Source organism: Antechinus flavipes, chromosome 3 (assembly GCF_016432865.1).
Source record: "Antechinus flavipes isolate AdamAnt ecotype Samford, QLD, Australia chromosome 3, AdamAnt_v2, whole genome shotgun sequence".
Lineage (NCBI taxonomy): Eukaryota > Metazoa > Chordata > Mammalia > Dasyuromorphia > Dasyuridae > Antechinus > Antechinus flavipes.
In genome coordinates, this window is record NC_067400.1 from 589,082,556 (window position 1) to 589,103,145 (window position 20,590).

General features: G+C 45.9%; 1 protein-coding gene across 10 annotated transcripts in view; it reads right to left on the reverse strand.

The window, feature by feature from the left end:
• The window catches only part of CROCC (ciliary rootlet coiled-coil, rootletin), an 83,233-nt gene that overhangs the window by 50,266 nt on the left and 12,377 nt on the right, over positions 1-20,590 (reverse strand). For 6 of the 10 annotated variants that reach the window (XM_051988431.1, XM_051988425.1, XM_051988426.1 and 3 more), the window contains 3 exons: positions 2,777-2,962; positions 765-848; positions 269-333 (listed from right to left, as the gene is read on the reverse strand). In XM_051988431.1, the coding sequence (XP_051844391.1) occupies positions 269-333; positions 765-848; positions 2,777-2,962 (335 nt within the window). The remainder of the gene's footprint in view (positions 1-268; positions 334-764; positions 849-2,776; positions 2,963-20,590) is intronic. The other 4 variants (XM_051988427.1, XM_051988423.1, XM_051988428.1 and 1 more) reach the window with 3 other exon arrangements.

Genomic DNA, 20,590 nt, shown 5'->3' on the forward strand with positions numbered 1-20,590 from the left:
AGAGTTGGCTTAGGTTCCTGGTGCAGGCACAGCCTGAATTTTGGGGCGGGCAGTAAGTACCCCTGCTCCACTAAGGGGCTTGAGGTTCTGACTAAATGGCGCCCAGACAAAAGGCACAAGGGTCAGTCAGGCAGTCTGACAGCCCACTAAGGAATTGGGAGGAATGGGAAGTGTCAGCAAAGGCCAAGGCCTGAGAAGGAAACAAAGCAAGTCAGGGAGCTCTGACACAGAGTAAAAGGATGCTGTTGCCAGCCAGGTGTCCACCCACCTCTTCTGCTCCTCTTCCAGCCGGATGAGAGCATTCTCCAGGTCCTGACTGTGTTCTTCCTCCTGCTAGAACACACAGACACATCCAATTTGCTCCACAAGGATGGAGACAAGAGGACGGAGCAAATGGCCCAGGGACCAGTCAGGAGACAGACCTTCGGAATCCTCACACCCAGAACCCTCCTTTTTTCAGAGGGGAAAACAGACCCAGAGAGGAGAAGGGGCTTACCCAAAGTTGCAAATAAATGTCAGAACAAGGACTGAATGCTCTGACTCCAAATCCAGGGCTTTTACCAGTGTACCAAGGCACCCACCATGAGCTGGGCCAGCTTCCTGGCTCAATCCCCTGACCCAACTCTGGCAGGCCTCTCTCCTGACTCTCACAAGCCAGTCCTGCCTACGTCCTACCTAAGTGTGGCAAGCACAGGGAAGTCTGGGTTAAGGGGGAAGGGGGAACGGGGGGGGGGGGGAGAGAGGAGAGGGGAGGGGACAGCTACCGCTAACTTCTGCTGCTCCAGCTCGGCAGTTTTTTCCAGAAGCTGCTGCTCCACTTCTCCACATTTCTTCTTGTATTGGAGAACCTGAGGGGATGGGAGGGTTGGGGGAAGGGGCAAGTCAGAGTAGTCCCCAACCCAATCTAGCCCCCATCCCATATTAGTGCACTCTGGTAGCATTTAGAGCAATAGGAGGCTTCAAACCCAGAATGTCAGGGCTGAGAGGGGTCTTAGAACCCAGGATGTCAGAGCTGGGAGGACCCTTAGAACATAGGATGTCAGAACTGGGAGAGCATTAGACATAGAATGTCAGAAGTGGGAAGACTTTAAATCATAGAACGTCAGAGCTAGAAGGGAACTTAGAACATAGAATGTCAGAAGTCACAATGACTTTAGAACACAGAATGTTAGAGCTTGGAAGGCCTTTGAACCAAAAAATGTCAATGTTGGAAAGATCTTTAGAATAGAGAATGTCAGATCTAAGAAGGGTTTTAGAACAGAGAATGTCAGCGCTGGAAGAGTCCTTAGAACATAGAATGTCAAAGCTGGCAGTAACCTTAGAACACAAAATGTCAGAGCTGGGAATGACTTTAGAATACAAATGTCAGTACTGAAAGGGCCTTTAGAACACAAAATGCCAAAATTTAGAAGGAGCTTAGAACAGAGTGTCAGAGTTATTACATAGAATGTAAGAGCTGAGAGGGAGCTTAGAACACAGTATCACAGTTGGAAGGGCTCTAAGAACAGCAAATATCATAGGTAGGAGGGCCCTTAGAAAACAAAATATCAGAGTTGGGAAGATGCTTAGAATCAGAATGCCAGAACTGAGAGGGAGCTTAGAGCAGAAAATGTCAGAGCTGAGAGGGAGCTTAAAATATAGAATGTCAAAGCTGAGAGGGATCTTAGAACATAGAATGGCAAAGTTGGGAGAGATCTCAAAGCACATAGTCTAGAACTTTCATTTTACAGCTGAGGAAAAACAGGCCTAAAGAGAGGGAGTAGCCTGCTCAAGATCACAGAGGCAGTATGTGACAGAACTAGGATGAGTTCAAATCTTCTGCCATCACATTTCAGACTTTCCCTTAGGATACCTCCCTTTACAAACAGTTTCCTAACTTACAAAGCAATTTACTCACAATAACCCTGCAAAGTGGACAGTCTGAATATCCTCATCCCCATTTTATAGATGAGGCAACTGAGGCACTTGACCATGTTATGGATGAGGCCATGGAGGCTCAGATAGATTAAGCTACTTGACCATTTTACAGATGAGGCAACTGAGATTCAGACAGATTAAGCTACTTGACCAAGGTCACACAAGAAGTAACACGTGGTCTGCTGATGTCCAATCTAGTTTTCACTCCACTTCAGTCTGAGCTGCCTCAGTCCCTTCGCCCTCACCCCCTTCACTCTCTCCCCAAACACTTTCCTTACTTGAGACCTCGAGAAATACCAGTAACTTTCTGAAAGAGTACAGGCCCACTTCCTCATTTCTCCAGGGGCCTCAGGCCACAGGTGGGCATGTCAGAAAGGACATGGGCACCCAGCTTTACAAAGGTAAACTCTAGGCACTATTGCCCCCAGGAAACAGGCCTGGATTTGGAATCGGCAGTCCTGGGTTTGAATCCTGGCTTTGCTACTGTGTGACTTTACCAAATCATTTCATTTTGGCGGTCCTCAGTCTCTTCATGAGTCAAATGGAGAGATTGGATTAAATCCAATTAAAACCCAAATTTCTTTGTGTCCCAGATCCCTTTGTCTGGCTGGGGAAGTTTCTGGGAGCCCCTCTCAGAATCGTGTTTTTGAAATGCATAAAAGAAAAGGTGTCAGACTACAAAAGAACAGTTGTACTGAGATGCAGTGGTCACAACCTTAACAAGACGAGTTCATGGAGCCCAGGTGGAGTGCCCCTGGCTGAGCGGGTGCGCGTGGTCTGGTGGCTCGGGCCTGTCCCAAAAAATGACCGTCGCCAGGGCAGCCCCAAGGGGCGGGGGCACTCCCAAGCGCTCCCTCACCTTGGCCTGTAGCTTCTGCACCAGCTGGGCCTGGCGCTGCTGCCCGTCCTGGTAGGCTTGGAGTTTGCGCTTGTAGTTGGCCTGTTCTTCCTCAAGCTGGCGTCGCAGCTCCAAGGTCTGCTGGCCCAGCACCCCGTACCCCAAGGGCTCCCGCTCCCCGGACTCCAGCCGAAGGCTCTGCTCCAGCTAGGGGAGGACAGAACACCCTCTGAGCTCGGCCCCAGGGCTCGCGCCCGTCAGCATTCTCTCAGGAGGACGGAACGCCTTCTGGATTCATTTACAAGAACCGGGTGCCTTCTGGATTCACTCGTGGATATGGGGCACTTTTTGAGTTCAGCCACGGGGACTGGACCCTTTCTAGGTCCTGCAATGAGGACCCGACACCCTCAAGACTTATTGATAGCGACCAACCCCCTGTGAGCTCAGCCAGGGGACTGGTCACCTTGGATGAGTTAAGGGACACAGTCATAGGGAAGCCTTTTCAGCCACATCTTTGGGCTTCAGATGCCCTCTTGGATCAGTTATGGATACAAGACCTTCTCTGAGACCAACCATGGGGGACCAGGTGGCAATTAACAGCCCCTCCTGCAAACTCAACCACATGGGGACCAGACCCTCATCGAGGTTCAGTCCCATGGCGAACAGACCCTCGCTCAGCTCAGCCACCGGGAACCAGGCCCCTCTGGCCTCAGTCACCTGGGCACCCACACTGCTCCCCTTCATCTCCACCTGCACCCACAGGCTCCTCTGCCCTTACCCCAAATGGCCATCATCACACCACACAATGGGGCCAGGTCTGAAGTGCCCACCTGGGCAAAGGACAGGATGGAAGATGTTCCAAGCAGACAGACCCTAACAGGAGCAGCTCAGCAGACTGGTGGGCCAGGACAAGGTTCCCCCCCGTTCCCATACACACACATTCACAAAGAGACAGCTACACACACGATCACGGCATTTACGGGGGCTTTAAGTTTATGAAGTAATTTACAAACACCATCTCGTTTGCTCCCCCACAAAACCCTGGAAGATGGATGCTGTTGTTATCCCCATTTTATAGATGAGGAAAGTGAACAAAATAAGGGTTGGAGGACTTGCCTGGGGTCATCCAGTTAATAAGCGTCTGAGGTCACATTTGAACTCAGATCTTCCTGACTTCAGGGCAGGTAGGGGTGCTGCTGGGGACAGAGCGTTCACCTGGAATCAGGAAGACCCGAGTTCATATTTGGTTTCAAACATTAGCTGTGACCCTGAACAAGTCATTTCACCCCCTTTGCCTCAGTTTCCTCATCTGTAAAAGGAGCTGGAGAAGGAAATGGCAAACCATGCCAGGATCTTTACCAAAAAAACCCCAAATGGGGTCATGAAGACTCTGACATGACCCAAAAAATGGTTAAATGAAAAACTTCCTGACCCCAAGTCTAATATTAGCCGAACACACTAGGCAACCATGGTGACATCTTGTTGATTCTTCCCTCCGCAAAGGCATGGAGCCCCTGCCTCCCCTGACAGCCTCCACTGTAGGCAAGGCCCTCATCAGCAACAGCCTCCTAACTGGTCCATCTGCGTCCAATCTCTGGAAAATGACTTTGAGGCAACTTTTTTTTTTAATCTGTACTTAACAACTCCCCCATCAAGCAAAGAACACATCAGAACATAACCCTATATAAAAACTATAAACCTTCAAGTCATACTACTTACTTTTATATATATAATATATATATATTATATATACATACATATATATATATTCTCTCTCTCCATATATATATGGAGAGAGAGAGAGAGAGAGAATTACTTGCCATCTAGGAGAGGGAATGGGGGGAAGGAAAGGAAATTGGAACACAAGGTTTTGCAAGGGTCAATGGTAAATAATTATCCTTGCATATGTTTTGAAAATAAAAAGCTTCAATTAAAAAAATTTTAAAGTATATAATAACCAAGAGAACTATAAGGTAAACATCAAAGACTAATTACAAGAGATCCCATAAGGACAAACTGTTGATTTTTTTATAAATGAAAATGTAAACCATATGTCTAAAATTGTCATTAGCAATAGAATAGTTCGAAAGAAAGACATGGGTAGAACTGAGTATGTTATTTTTAAAAAGCAAAACCATGTTAGAAAAGGTAAAAAGAGTAATAATCTTGTAAAAAGTGCAAGAGAAAGAACTGACACAGAGGAATTAGATGGGGAGGAAGGATGGTAGTTCTGGAAGCCAGTTCTCACAGAGAGCGAGTTAAAGAGGGAACAAGTTTTGTAAATTCAAAAAGAAATCAGAAGATGAGAGAATATGATAAGGTGGAGTATAGAAGGATGTGTAGATAAAGAGAAATGGGATAAAGCGAGAACAACATAGATATTTAGGATATAAAAGTCTTCTAAATTCAGAGAGAAACAAGTACAAGAGAACAAGGGGAAAGGGTTGGGGGAGAGGATAAGGGAGGGATCCTTGGAGGGATGGGTAGAAGAAACAGGAGGGCAAAATATTCAGGTAGAAGTAAAGCAGAGGAGTCAGGAAAGATAGGAATAGGAAAGGAATAATAGTAAGGAAAACAGGAAGGAAGAAAATAAACAAGTAATCATAGCAACATGAATTGGATGAATTCACCCATGAAATGGAAACAGATAGTAGATTAAAAATTTGAACTTGATAATATGTTGCTTTCAGGAAATGTTATAAAAATGTGAGAGACACACGTATATAAAATAAAGATCAGTAGAATTTATTATTTTAAAAAAGCAAGGGTAGTGATTATCATCTCAGATAAAGTTTAAGCTAAAATAGATTTAATCAAAAGAAAAAATAGGGAAATATGTTATATATCAGCCATGTTAGACTATTTAAAATAACTAGACTGTATAAGGTTGGAATATTGCTATGGTGTAGGAGATGATGAGCTGGTGGATTTGAAAAATATGGAAACTACCTTCAGAGAAAAAGAGATCAAGCAATGATAGTATGGTCTTACATAGATATATGTGAATATGTGTGGGTATATTTATGTGTATGATAGCTATGTATATGTATGTATATTATATATGTGTGAGTTATAGGCATATATATACACATAAATATATATATATATGCAATTAATTATAGCCTGCTTGGGGGGAGGGAAGGGAAGGGAAGGGAAAGGGGAAATAAGGTAAAAAATACATAGCAGAGAACAAAAGAAAATCTGCAAGGAAACAAACAAAAAAAAAAAAGCTGGATAGCTCTGAACACAATGTACAGTATTTATTATATAAGCTTTCTTGAAATGGAAAAGTATTGCTTTATATTTTGAATCTTCTCATATTCTGCTGTGTACATGGTGATGTTTTTTTTTCCTTTTGTATTTAAGTTTAAAATTTTAAAAAAACTTGGAAAAAACATGTAATAAATTCCTCTTCTATTATTTCCCTTGTTTAATCCATCTTCTGTATTACTATCAGATTAATTATCCTACACTGTAGGCAGCCACATCATGCCACTGTCCTGATCCAGAACCTACATGGCTCTGTCCTACAAAGTCTGTAGCCTACCCTGTAGGCTCCGGCCAGCCTGATTTCACAGTAATAATTGGCAGATGCTTTTCAGTCCACCCTACATTCTCCTTGCCCTCCAGCCCGACACTTCATCTCCTACACACAGGAGTCCCTCACCATCCCCGCCTCTCAGAGGCCAGCTCCGATGTCCCCGGGTGCTAGGGTCAGCTCTCTCCTCAAGACTTCCTAGAGTACTCTGTCTACAACTGCTGTTGTTTGCACCTATACTGCATTATATACCCCCTGGATCGTGTGGTTTCCCCCAAAGAGAATGTAAGCTCCTGGAGGGCAGGAGCTGTGTCCTGTCTTTCCCCCTTTGGATCTCCGTACATAGCCCACTGCACATCTCCCTTTCCCCTCACCAATCCCAGGTTATTTTCCTGTAAAAATTGAAGCACCATCTTCTCCCCTTGTCTTCTTCCCCAGCGTTCTTCTTTCTAACCCTTCTACATGAGTCTTTTCTCCCATCCTTTGCTATTCCTCCAACAGACTGCCCTCTCAATCACCACCATCCCCCCTTCAATCTCTCCTTGTCTACTGGACATTTTCCTATGGTCTATAAACACATCCTACTTACAACTAACCTCACTACTAATGATAGCTAGCATTTATACAGCAATTTAAAATTTGCCTTTTTTTATGTTTACAAATATTTATCTCACTCTATCCTCACATTAAGTCAATGCTATTAATGTAAACTCATTTTACAGATGAGGAAACTGAGGCAGAAAGAGGTGAATGACTTGCCCTGTGTCACCCAGCTAGCAAGCATTAGGGATCAGATTTGAACCCAGGTTTTTCTGAATACGCTAGCCACTGTGCCATCTAACTACCTAGACTTCCCTCAAGCTCTCACTCTGTAACTTTCCTCCCTTTCTCAGCCAGACTCTTTGAAAAGGTTGTCTCCACTCGTTGCCTCTATTCCCTTTCCTCTAATGCTTTGTTACCTAGCTTCTATCTAACCTCATCAATCAACTGAAATTGCTCTCTCCAAAGTTAGCAAGGATGTGAGGGACACTATTGCGCTGTAAGAAACGAAGGGGACGATTTGGGGAGTCTGGGAAACCTTGTATAAACAGATGCAAAGTGAAGTGAGAACCAAGGGAACAATGTATGCAGAAACAACCACATTGTAAAAATAAGTAACTGAAAGCGTAAGGGAAGAACCTTGATTAACACAGTAACAACTTTAGAGGACTGGAGATGAAATATGCTGCCCACTAAGTGACAAAGAAGTGATGGATTCAGGGCAGGGAGAAGACCATGGCTTGGGAGGGGAGGGAATGGACAGGGCCAATTCAGGAATTTCATTTGTTCAATTAGGCTTATTTATTATTGATTTTGTTTTTCTTGCTTCTTTGATGAAGTGAGGGAAAAAAACAGACTTGAAAACAAAACCTAAAACAAAACAAAATAAAACAAACAGCAAACAAAAAAAAAGTCTCCAAGGAACTCTTAATTGCCACGTTTGATTTTTAGTCCTTATCTTTTTATCTTGTCTTTTTAGTTTTTATGCTTCATTTATATTTAAAACTATGATCACCTTCTCCTCTGCCTCTTTATTCTCTTTCCACTCTGGATTTTCATGACACTGAACTTTCTTGATTCTTATTCTACCCCAAAATAGAGTTTCAAAGAAACCTGACCTTCTCTGTCTCCTTTGCAAGTTTATCATCCTCTAACCATAGGTACCTTCCAAAACTCCACCTTTGTCTCTCCCCTCCCTCCTTTCTCTCTTTCTTTCCCACTCCCTTCTCTCTTCCTTTCTCTCCTCTTTCTCTTTTTCCTTTTCTCTCCTTTCTTTTTTCTCCCTTTCTCTCTTTTTCCATTTCTCTCTCCTCTTTCCCTCTCTCTTCCTTTTCTTTCTTTATGTCTCTCTCTTCTCTGTTGTTTTTTTTTTTTTTTCTCTCTCTCTGTCTTGGTCTCCTCATCAGCACCTGTAGCTGATCACTATTATGAAAATCACTCACAGTTCTATATATCAAACTCTGCCCTCTCTCCTGAGCTCCAGTCCCTCATCATTCATTAACTGCTCATAGGCAGTTAATACTGAATGGTATTTCAGATTTCCCAAGACAACTCAAACTCCACAAATACAAAACACTCCCGATCTTTCTTTCCAAACTCTCCTCTTTTCCAAATTTATCCATTTCTATTGAATTCACCATCATTCTTTCAGTTTCCCAGGCTTGTAACTCTGGCACTCTTCTCAATTCCTCATTCCAGACAGACAATCACTTAATTTCTCCCTGATGTTGGGCTCTCTCCATGTCAATTCATCTTTCACACAGCTTCATAAGGTCTGATCATGTCCTCTCTCCTCTCCCCCACAATAATGATGGCTCGATCTCACCTCTAGAAACAAAGGTAACCTCTGGCTTTTAAATCCCTAATAACCTTTCCATTCTCGTTACATATCCCCCCTCTTCCTGCTCTCTGTAGTCCAGAAGAACTGCTACTCATGTTTAGAATGACTCTCTCCTCACTTTTTTTCACAGAATGCCCTTTTTTCTTTAAGATAAACCACCCTGAGAGCCATCTGAACCCAGAGAGAGAACTGTGGGAACTGAGTGTAGATCACAACATAGCATTCTCACTTTTGTTATTGTTTGCTTGAATTTCATTTTCTTTCTCTTTTTTTCCCTTTTTGATCTTATTTTTGTGTGTGTGTCCATAATTGTATAAATATGTATGCCCATATTGGAAAAATAAAAATATATACATTTTCTACATAAAGCCTTGATTGGCCCACCCTCTCCAAGTTACCTCATATTTAATCATCTACTATGTAATAAACATTTTACAAATATTATCTAATTTTATACTCTGGCTAGTAGGTACTATCAAAAATGGGCACTTTTGCTAACCCTGGGCAGCAAGTACTTTTGTTAGCTTTACTTTACAATTGGGGAAATTGAGGCTCTAGGACTAGTTTTTTATCAGCTTCACTACTAAGGTGTCTCAGTCTGCTCTGCCATAGCCCCACTTCCCAACCCTGTAACTTTCTAAACTCTCTGTCTTGTTTGCTCACATTAAGATCCTCCAAGGGAGAACCTAACTTGTTCCTGAATTTTTATTCCCAGACTTTAAGAACCTGGTACATAGCAAATGCTTAACATTTCATTCGACTATCATCGGACTTGTAGCCAGAGCCTGAGATTTACTTTCCAGCTCTGCCTTGATTTCATTTTACTAGCTATGAAAAAAAAAGTCACTCTATTAGTAATAACGATAGTTAATAACAAAATATTTGCATAACATTTACATAACACTTAAAGTTTGCTAAGCACTTCACCAGTATAATGTCACTTGATCTCCACCACGCCCCTGAGAGTACGTGATCTTATTATTCCTATTTTACATATTAGGAAATCGAGGCAAATGAAAGTCAAGTTTCCTGCCCAGAAACATATGGCTAGTAAGTATCTGAAGCAGGGTTTGAATTCAGGTCTTTGGATTTCAGGTCTACCATTCTATCCACCTAGATTTTAAATTACTTCCTCATCTATAAAATAGAACTTGTAATACACCCCACAGTTGCAATGCAAGACAAAAATTTTACAAGCTTTCCAGCTCCTGGAAAACGTGAGTTATTATAAGAAACATCACAATATAAGGGAAAGATAAGACACTCAGAATCAGGAGGTCTGGGTTCAAATCCTACAGTGACACTAAATTAGATAGAAGCAGAACTAAGATGGCAAAAAGCATTAAGCGACTACTTCACACCCATGCTCAACTCACCAGAGATCTAAAGGATGAATGAGACTGAATTATGTTCAGCAAAGCCAAGAAAGGACGAGTCATTTTCTCAGACCAGGACAGCTTAGGGAGACGAACAAAGAGGTCTCCAGATACTGGGAACATGGTCTGGTCAGGAAAAGCAAGGAAGCATTACAGCACTCACAGACTGGGCACCAGGGTAGGGGGCATCAGGGCAGAAAGATCCCAGAGGATCCAAGCAAGTTCTAGATATAGAAACTTTTGGGGTCATCTGGTAGGTCTGCCACCCACCATCCAGTTCTGAGTGATGAATCCAGGATAGAGGTGCAATCACAAGACTGGCAGTGAACAAGAAGTCAATGGTAGCTCCAGTCCCTATAAAAGCATCCCAGACCAAAGAGGAGGCAGCAGTCCAGTCTCTCTGACTTCACAGGACCTCTTAGTAGGCTCAACCCTCCCCTAAGATCGTACCAGCAGGGATCTGCTGAAACTTGCAGCCAGAAACAAAGCAATAGATGCAAAACTGAGTTGGGAATTTTCAGAGCTCAGACCAGGAAGGCAGTGAAGAGAGCTCCTCCTCCTGAATCCTACATAACACCTTAGGAGACCTAAAAGCTTGTAGTCCTAGAGACTGAAAAAGAAGAAGGACATGAGAAGACAGAAAGTCTGACCAGATATCCCTCCAAAAATGTGCAGCGCTCAGCACTAACATAAAATCCAAAGTAAGAAGTAGACTGGAAGAATGAGCAAACCAAAGAGATCCCACCATATGGTGACAGGATTCCCCCACAAAAACCCAAAAGAGAATGGCTTAAAAATACATAAAAGCAAAACCTTAAAGAAAAATGCAGATTGGACACAAATTCAAGAAGTTCTAGAAGAGTTAATGAAGAAGCTAAAAAAACTATTTTAAAAATCAAATGAGAGGGCAGCTAAGTGGTGCAGTGAATAGAGCACCTGCCCTGAAGTCAGGAAGACCTGAGTTCAAATCTGACCTCAGACACTTAACACTTCCTGGCTATGTGACCCTGGGCAAGTCACTTAACCCCAATTGCCTCAGGGAGAAAAAATCAAATGAGAACAGTAGATGAAAGAATGAAAAAAAAGGAAAGAGTTATAAAAGGAAGATATGAAAAGAGAATTAACAGCTTGGTAAAAGAGATTCAAAACCTTACTGAAGAAAACTCCTAAAAATCAGAGTTGGCCATAAACAAACTAATGACTCCACAAAACATCAAGAAATAATTCTTTTAAGACTGGAAAAAAAAATACAAGAAAATGTGAAAATTTTTCTCATAGGAAAAACAACTGACCTTGAAAACCAGACTGAAGAGAGATAATTTAGGAACACTGGACTATCTGAAAGTCATAAACAAAGTAAAAGTCTAGACATATTTCAAAAAATCATAAAGCAAAACTGCCCAAATATCTTAGAACCAGAGGACAAGTAGAAACTGGAAGAATTCACCAGTCATCTTTTGAAAGAGATTCCATATTATTGCTCTGTAAGGAATGACCAGCAGGATGAATACAGAGAGGCTTGGAGAGACCTACATGGACTGATGCTAAGTGAGATGAGCAGAACCAGGAGATCATTATACACTTCGACAACGATATTGTATGAGGATGTATTCTAATGGAAGTGGATTTCTCTGACAAAGAGACTTAACTGAGTTTCATTGGATAAATGATGGACAGAAACAGCTACACCCAAAGAAGGAATACTGGGAAATGAATGTGAACTATTTGATTTTTGATTTTCTTCCCGAGTTATTTTTACCTTCTGAATCCAACTCTCCCTGTGCAGTGGGAGAACTGTTCGGTTCTGCAAATATGTATTGTATCTAGGATATACTGCTACATATTTAACATATATAGGACTGCTTGCCATCTTGGGGGGGGGGAGGAGGGAGGGAGGGGAAAAAACGAAACATAAGTGATTGCAAGGGATAATGCTGTGTAAAAATTATCCTGGCATGGATTCTGTCAATACAAAGTTATTATTAAATAAAAAAAAAAAGAAAGAAAGAGATTCCAAAATGAAATAATATAGTCAAAATCCACAATTCCCAGGTTAAGAAAAAAGTATTGCAAGCAACCAGAAAGAAAAAAAATTAAGTTCCATAGAGCCACATTCAGGATTATATAAAACTCAGAACTCACAAGTATAAAGGAGTAAATAGTTTGAAACAGGATATTTCAGAAGGCAAAGGATCTAAGTTTACAAGAACAACATAGCCAACAAAACTGAAGTCTTTTTTTCTTCCATGAAGCAAAAAGGACCTTTAATGAAATATACTTCTAAGCATTCCTGATAAAAAGATCAGAGCTGAGCAAATTTGGCATACAAACACAGGGATTGAGAAGAAAAAAAAAGTAAACACTTCTTAAGAAATCATAAAGGGCTACCTATTTACATACTTAAATCAATAGATGATACGTGGAGCCCATCAGAACTTTATCAACAGCAGCAGTTATTGAGAAAGTATAATTAAATGAGATTTAGGTGTGATTTTGTTGTGTTTGGATTACCTCAAAGGAAAAAAAGAATGGGTGAGAAAGAGGAATATTTTGGGGGAAAAGGGAAAAGAGGAAAAATGGGGGAAATTATTTCACATTTATGTTTATGGAGAGTTTAATAAAAGGAACAGAAGAGGGGGAAGCACTTGAACCTCACGCTCACCTGAAGAGGTGAAGAAGAAAAGAATACAAATACAGAAATATACCTGCAACAGAGAAATAGAAAGGAAGGAGAATGCTAAAGGAAAAGATTAGATGAAAGAAGTCATTAGTTACAAAGAGGGGGCAGGAAAAAAGAGAAGGATAAGTATAAGAGAGAAGATGGAAGAAAATATACAGTTATAATTATGATTGTGAATGGGATGAATTTACTCATAAAATAGAAGAAGATGACTACAATATTGTAAACAAAATCAACTTTAAAAGACTTAGTAATTAATCGACACTGACCAACCACAATTGCAAAGGACACATAAGAAAACATGCTATGCACTGTGAGACTGAGAACTGATAGATTCAAGAGTGGAGAATGAAGCCCTGTATGTCTCTCTCATAAAGGAATTTGTTTTCTGGGATTACAGATTTGCAATGGATGGTGCTTTTCTCACCTTTTCAATATTAGGGGATGGAAAGGATAAAATCTGGAACTTAAAAGTTGAATTTTGCAAAATAAATTAAGATACTTATTAGATATAGGAACCTGAGAAAAGCCATTTAGTTGCTCTGAGTCTCAGTTTCCCAATCTACAAAAAGAAGGGACTAATACTTGCATTCCCTACTCCTTAGGGAGGAAAGTGCTCTATAAACTTCCAGGCACAATGAGCATAGAAATTTTCAGTACTTTAACAACCAGTGGTCAGTGGAGGCCAAGGACTAGCCCCAAATTCAGAGAGCAATCCCAGTTCAATTAAAGAAACCTAACAGTGGGAAGAAAGGTGGTTATATATGCAGCAACACTGAGATTGCAGAGTTGTTTCTGCCATTCGGTTCAAAAATTTGTTTTTTTTATTAATCGCTTAAAGTGTACAACAGCTACATGATTATTTCTGTGTTAATGAACTCCAAAATTCCCTTATTTGATCATAATCTTTTATCACTCCATCTTTCCTTATGGCCCCATTCTTTATCACTGCGACCGCTAATCCTCTGACCCCTTATTTCTCTCCAGGCCATCGCCTCCTCACTGGCTGCATTCTCCTCCCTTTTCCATTTTTGCTCCAGAGTCCATCAGCTCAGTTCTACAACATGTCCTGCATTTGTCTCCCTTGCCTCACCTTACCTTCCTGCTGCCCCTAAACTCTAATCTTGCCTTAATCCCATGCATTGCCACTGCCTTTTTCCTATCTATGTGCTTCTGAATAGGCCGGAAACAAGTCACAAAACTATGCTGCCTGGGTCCACTACAAATTTCTGTCATGGAATCCCAACGGGCTTTCACCATGGCAAGGCAATCTCTCTGACTTTGCCCATTCACCAGAGCTCTTTTTCCAAACCTTTTCCTTCTTCCTCAGACTTCCATGGTTCTCTCTCTTCTTCCTCTTAATTGGGAACCTTGCCTATTTCACCGAAACAATTGAGGCCATTTTCTTGTTCCCTCTTTTCCCCTCCTCTTCCGCTCACGTCCCTCAGATGGACTATCTCTTCCTTAATCCGTGAATCACATGAAAATGGTGCTTCTCTTTGCCAACACTAACTTCTCTACACCCACAAACATGTGGCAGGTGGGCAGCCCTCCCACCGGAGGCGCCAGTCCTCCCGCACATCCCTGCAACACAATATACTCTGCAATACAAGGACCCTGACCTCCTTGCTCTTCCTTGCCCAAGTTCCATCTCCTGGTTGGGCCTTTTCATTGGCTGTCATCCCAACCTGGAATGCTCCCCCTCCTTGCCTTTACCTCCTTTTTCTTCACTGGTTTCCTTCAAGCTTCAGATAACAGACCACTTTGTACCTTTGCCCTCAGTGTTAGTCTTTCCTCTGAGATCACATCTAATTTACTAAGTACATAGATCTCATTTGTACACAGTTGCTTGCATGCTGTATTCCCATTAAACTGTGAGCTGCTGGAGGGCAGGATTTATTTTTACCTTTCTAGCATCCCTAGGGTCTAGTGCAGAGCCTGATACATAATAAACATTTAATAACTGTGATCATATCAATCTACTCATCTCCCAGAGATTACAGAATGTCAGAGCTGGGAGGGCCCTTAGAACCCAGGAGGTCAGAGCTGGGAGGGCCCTTAGAACCCGGGATGTCAGAGCTGGGAGGGCTCTTAGAACCCAGGATGTCAGAGCTGGGAGGGCTCTTAGAACCCAGGAGGTCAGAGCTGGGAGGGCCCTTAGAATCCGAGAGGTCAGAGCTGGGAGGAGCCTTAGAACCCAGGAGGTCAGAGCTGGGAGGGCCCTTAGAACCTGGGATGTCAGAGCTGGGAGGGCCCTTAGAACCCGGGATGTCAGAGCTGGGAGGGCTCTTAGAATCCGGGATGTCAGAGCTGGGAGGGCCCTTAGAACCCGGGATGTCAGAGCTGGGAGGGCCCTTAGAACCCGGGATGTCAGAGCTGGGAGGGCCCTTAGAACCCAGGAGGTCAGAGCTGGGAGGGCCCTTAGAACCCGGGATGTCAGAGCTGGGAGGGCTCTTAGAACCCAGGAGGTGAGAGCTGGGAGGGGTCTTAGAACCCAGGAGGTCAGAGCTGGAGGGCCCTTAGAATCCGAGAGGTCAGAGCTGGGAGGAGCCTTAGAACCCAGGAGGTCAGAGCTGGGAGGGCCCTTAGAACCTGGGATGTCAGAGCTGGGAGGGCCCTTAGAACCCGGGATGTCAGAGCTGGGAGGGCTCTTAGAATCCGGGATGTCAGAGCTGGGAGGGCCCTTAGAACCCGGGATGTCAGAGCTGGGAGGGCCCTTAGAACCCGGGATGTCAGAGCTGGGAGGGCCCTTAGAACCCAGGAGGTCAGAGCTGGGAGGGCCCTTAGAACCTGGGATGTCAGAGCTGGGAGGGCCCTTAGAACCCGGGATGTCAGAGCTGGGAGGGCTCTTAGAATCCGGGATGTCAGAGCTGGGAGGGCCCTTAGAACCCGGGATGTCAGAGCTGGGAGGGCCCTTAGAACCCGGGATGTCAGAGCTGGGAGGGCCCTTAGAACCCGGGATGTCAGAGCTGGGAGGGCCCTTAGAACCCAGGAGGTCAGAGCTGGGAGGGCCCTTAGAACCTAGGAGGTCAGAGCTGGGAGGGCCCTTAGAACCCGGGAGGTCAGAGCTGGGAGGGCCCTTAGAACCCGGGATGTCAGAGCTAGGAGGGCCCTTAGAACCCAGGAGGTCAGAGCTGGGACAGTTTTTAAACCATTCAGGCCAGATCTCCCCCCGCCTCCATTTTATAGATCCAAAAGCAGGAAACGTTTTGCTCAGTGTCACAAGCGAGCCCGTGTCCAGCTGGGATCCAAGCCCGAAGTGCTGCCCCGGTCGCATCGGCGATTACTCCGCGGTTCCAGCCTAGGGCCCTGCGGCGGGTGCCCTCTGCACAGAGGCCCCCCCAGAGCTCAGAGCGCCCCCCTCTGGGAGCGCACAGAGAAGTGGCTGCTGCATGTTTAACCACAGGCTCTCCAAGAAAAAAAGGACACCTGACCTAACACTGACTTAAACTTAACCTGCTCTCCTCCCATTTTCCCTCCTTACTGAAGTCTAGACAATACAGCAAACAATAGAACAAACCCTGATTTGCGCGGGGGTTTCCCAGGTTTAAGCCCCCACTGAACTGTAACAAGTGGCTGTGGGGCCTCTGCTCTGGCAGACACGCAGGAGATGGAGACGGGAGGGAAGGGGGGAGGGGATACGCTGCCCCCCGACTGCCTGGGGGGCCGTGACTGGGGGGGCCATTTGGGGTGACTGCAGGGGGCGCCGTACTGGCGAGTGTTTAGTACATGCCGCTGTGAGCGGGCAGGGGAAGGTGTGTGTGGGGGGGAGAGACAGAGAGAGAGAGAGAGGAGGGGAGGGGGAAAGGAAGGAGAGAGAGGAGAGAGGCAGGGAGTGAAGGAAGGAGAAGGGGGGGGGGGAACAGCTAGAGCTGCAGCTCCTGGGTGTGTGCGCTATGTGGCCTGCCACCCAGCTGGGGACTAAGGGATTCATTCCTCTCCCCACTTACCAAATCCCTCCCTCCCCTCCCCCCCACTCCTTCTCTCACAAAACCCATTTCTGAATCTTGCATTTAATTCAAGAGGGCAGGGGGGCTCTCACCAAGCCAGGGATAAATGAAGTTTGCTGTATCCCATAGCAACTGCTACCTTGGCAACTGCCATTCAATTCATCCAACCCCCTGTTGCCATGGACACTAGGGAGCCCCAGCAGGGCCAGCTTCAAGTGGGCCTCAAAAGGAGGAGGAAAAGCTGTGTGTGTGTAGGAAAGGGGAGCACGGCGTTCAGTGAGATGGGGGAGGGGAAAATTCAAATCAAACCCACCCCCACCCCCAGAGACAGCCCCGGGGCCACCTTCCTGACCTCCAGACTCTGGAGGCCTGTGGGGGCCTGTGTCCGTCTGGCTGGTCTCTGTCCAGGACAATGGGACGCTCCCTCTGTCTGTGTGTGTCGGGGGGTCTGCACCTCTCTGACTGTGGGGGTGCCGTACACCCCGGTGGCCCCTGGGGAAGTGTGACCGAGCCGGACATCGGAAATCGCCATCACTCTCTGCTTTCCTTCCTACCTTCCACCCACCAAACATGCTGCCGGCCAAGGGCTACTCCTGAGACAAAGGGCTCCCCTCCCTCAGGAGGCTCCGGCCTTTCCGTCACCATCAGGGCCATGGGCGTGACCCAGTCAGGTCTGGCCCGACCCATCCTCCCAGCACAGGTTACCCCCCCTTTCCTTCCCCCTCCCCCCCAGCCTCCATTCTGCCAGAACCTAGCTGAGCTGCTCCTTTCACCAAACAGGCCCCCTCCCATCCCAGGATCGAGCCTGAGCCTGGGGGTCCTTCCTTCCTCACTTCCACCTCTCGGGACTGCTTCCAGGCTGTTCCCTACACAAGGCCCTTCCCAGTGCCCCCCCTCCCCCAGCTACTGGTAAACACACACATGTGTCATACATGTGTACACACGTGCAAACTTTGTGTACATTTCACAAATAGCCGTGTGTTTATACATGGTATTTCCATTGACAGAAGAAAAGAAATAAGCATTTATCAGGTACCTAGTATGTGCCAGATACTGACACATCACAAATATTATTCTCCCTTGATCTTCACAAGAACACTAGGAGGTAAGTGTTGTTATTATTCCCATTTCACAGTTGAGGAAACTGAGGCAGAAGGCGCTCGCGAGCCTCGCCCAGAAACACAGCTAGGGCTGAAGCTGCTCTTCCTGACTTTGGGCCCTCAGCTGCTCTCCAGCCGCCCCTGGGAGGCAGAAAGCGGACTCCTTGAGGATCCGGACTGTAATTTTTGTCCCTAAATCTCCAGCCCCTCGCCTGGCGTCCCCCAACAAGTCTCTGCGGTGGGCTGACTGAGCCCACAAGGCGGACGAAGGATAGAAAGCTGGGAGAGGGACCCGAGCTCCCCAAGCAAGAGGAACATAGCCGTAAGGGACCCACCTGCAATGCCATGGCCCGCAATGGCCCGAATCAGTGGGAGGCGAGTTCAGACGCTGCAGGATCATGGACAAGTCACCGAGCCCCGGCTGCCTCCGTTTCCCCATATGTAAAACGCCGGAGAAGGAAACAGCGGATCCCCCCGGTGCCTTCACCAAGAAAACTCCAGAGGGAGTCACAGAGTCAGAATGGCCAGGACAGACGGACACCAGCGGCGTCCACTGTGTGAAGTCTCATCTCCGGGAGGGATTACAAAGCCTGGTTTCCCAACACCAGGAAGGGGAGAATGGGCGCTACACTTCCTACGCCACAGCTGAGAAAACTGAGGCACCGAAGGACCACGACATACCCAGAGCCACAGCGGGGCTCGGGGGGTTTGGGCGAGACAAAGCAGCAGGGAGAGACTCCGGGAGTCCGTGGCCTGGGAGGAGGAGTGTTATTCCATTTTATAATCCCATGGGTTCTATGCAAGTGTTCTTCTGAGAAGGGTCACGTGAAGTTAAATGACCAAGATCTGACTCGGCCGTCCTGGTGGCCTGGGGGGCGTGAGGGCCAGACGCCGTCTCCCGCCCGCGCCTCAGTCGCCCTGCCCCGAGTTAGCGGGGCCCTTCCCAGCATGCCCTGCTGCCTCTGCTGGCGGAGAGCTGCCCGGGGAGAAAGGAGCTGATTCCAGAGCTGGCGCTTGGAGGAGCCGACAGCTGCCAACAGGCACCCACCCACCCCAAGGCCCCAGGCTAGAATCAAAGGCCGGCTTGGGGTCCTGCCTCTCCTTTCCCCTTTTGTCCCTCCCTTCCAGCAGGCTGATCCTGAGAAAACCAGCTCCATGAAGGCCCAGCATCATTCATTCACCGAGGGGGGGGCCCACCTCTCTCACCCAGCTTGCAGCAAGTCCCAACAAGCCCGGATCCCAACCCCAGGCGCCCCAGCTAGTCCAGGCAGGCCCGGGCTGGACAAGGAATACGGGCCTGGGGCCATGGGCACACAGACACAGGCACAGCCGAGCAAAGATGTGAATCTCCCCCTAACATGGAAGGACTCCTGCAGTTCCAGGCACAGTGGCTGGAGACTCAGGAAAGTGGATTCTAGCCCTGGCTCTGTCGGGAACTGGCGGGCTAGTTACTGTCATGGGGTCAAGAGACCTGGGCTCTGACACATACTGCCTGACCTCTGGTCCGTCCTCTAGGACTTCTGTAAAATGCTGGGGCTGAACTACAATGATCTTGACTGTTCCTTCTACTTCTGACATCCTGTGTTTTAAGGTTCTAGTTCTGAATCCCAGGTTCTAAGGCCTTCCCCACTCTGACCTCCTGGGTTCTAAGGGCCCTCCCAGCTCTGACCTCCTGGGTTCTAAGGGCCCTCCCAGCTCTGACATCCCAGGTTCTAAGGGCCCTCCCAGCTCTGACATCCCAGGTTCTAAGGGCTCTCCCAGGTTTGACATCCTGGGTTCTAAGGGCTCTGACATTTTATGTTCACAGACCCCTTCTATCTCTGAAATTCTAATTACTATGTTCTGCTACTCTGCATTCCAAGATCCCTTTCAGTACCAAGTATCTAAGTTCTAAGTCCCCTCTAAATTCTGACACTCTTGCTCTAAGGTCTCTCTCAGCTGATTGTTTTTAGACTTTACATTATAGTCCTTACACTCACACACCAACCTCCTCTCCCCCTCTCTCCCCGCCATCAGCCACTCTACTAAATGCTCTCTGGTCATAAAGGAAACTATTGAAACCCAAACATCCAGAACAATGACATCACTTCACAATGCATAAAATATTCCGTACTTATAAGATCAAGTTTACCAATGATCTTTTTTTTTTTTTTGGGGGGGGGGGGACTGAGGCAATTGAGGTTAAGTGTCTGAGGTCATATTTGAACTCAGATTCTCCTGACTGGCTCCAGAGCCGGCACTCCATCCCCTGCACCATCTAGCTGCCCCTCCAAAGATCTCTTAATTGCTGAAGGTCACAGCACTTTCTCGGTCCTCACAATTCCAACATTTCTGCCACCGTCTGATCTGATGCCACCGTCCATAATAGATCCCGTCTCTTCCTCCAGCTCCTCTTGCTGGGCTGTTCTATCAATTACGTGGTTTATATGGATTTCTCTGATATCTGATAACTTTGCTGAATTTATTATTTCATTTGATTCTTTAGGGTTTTCTAAGTAAATCATCCTATCACCTACAAAAAGCGATCATTTTTTTCCCTAGATAAGCCTGTGTCTGTTACATCCATTTCTTTTTCTTTTAACATTATCATTTATCATTATACACAGTACTTCTAGGAGTACGCTAAATAGTGGGGATAATGCGCACGCCCACTGCACTATCTGGCTATCTGGTAAACAGTGACTGTTCTGAGTTCCTTGAGCTCATGGACTGTATTTTTGCTTTTTTCTTTTTTTGGTATCTCAGCACTTGGTACAATGCCTGGCACACAGCAAGGGCTTAATAAATGCTTGTTGATTTGATGTGATTTGA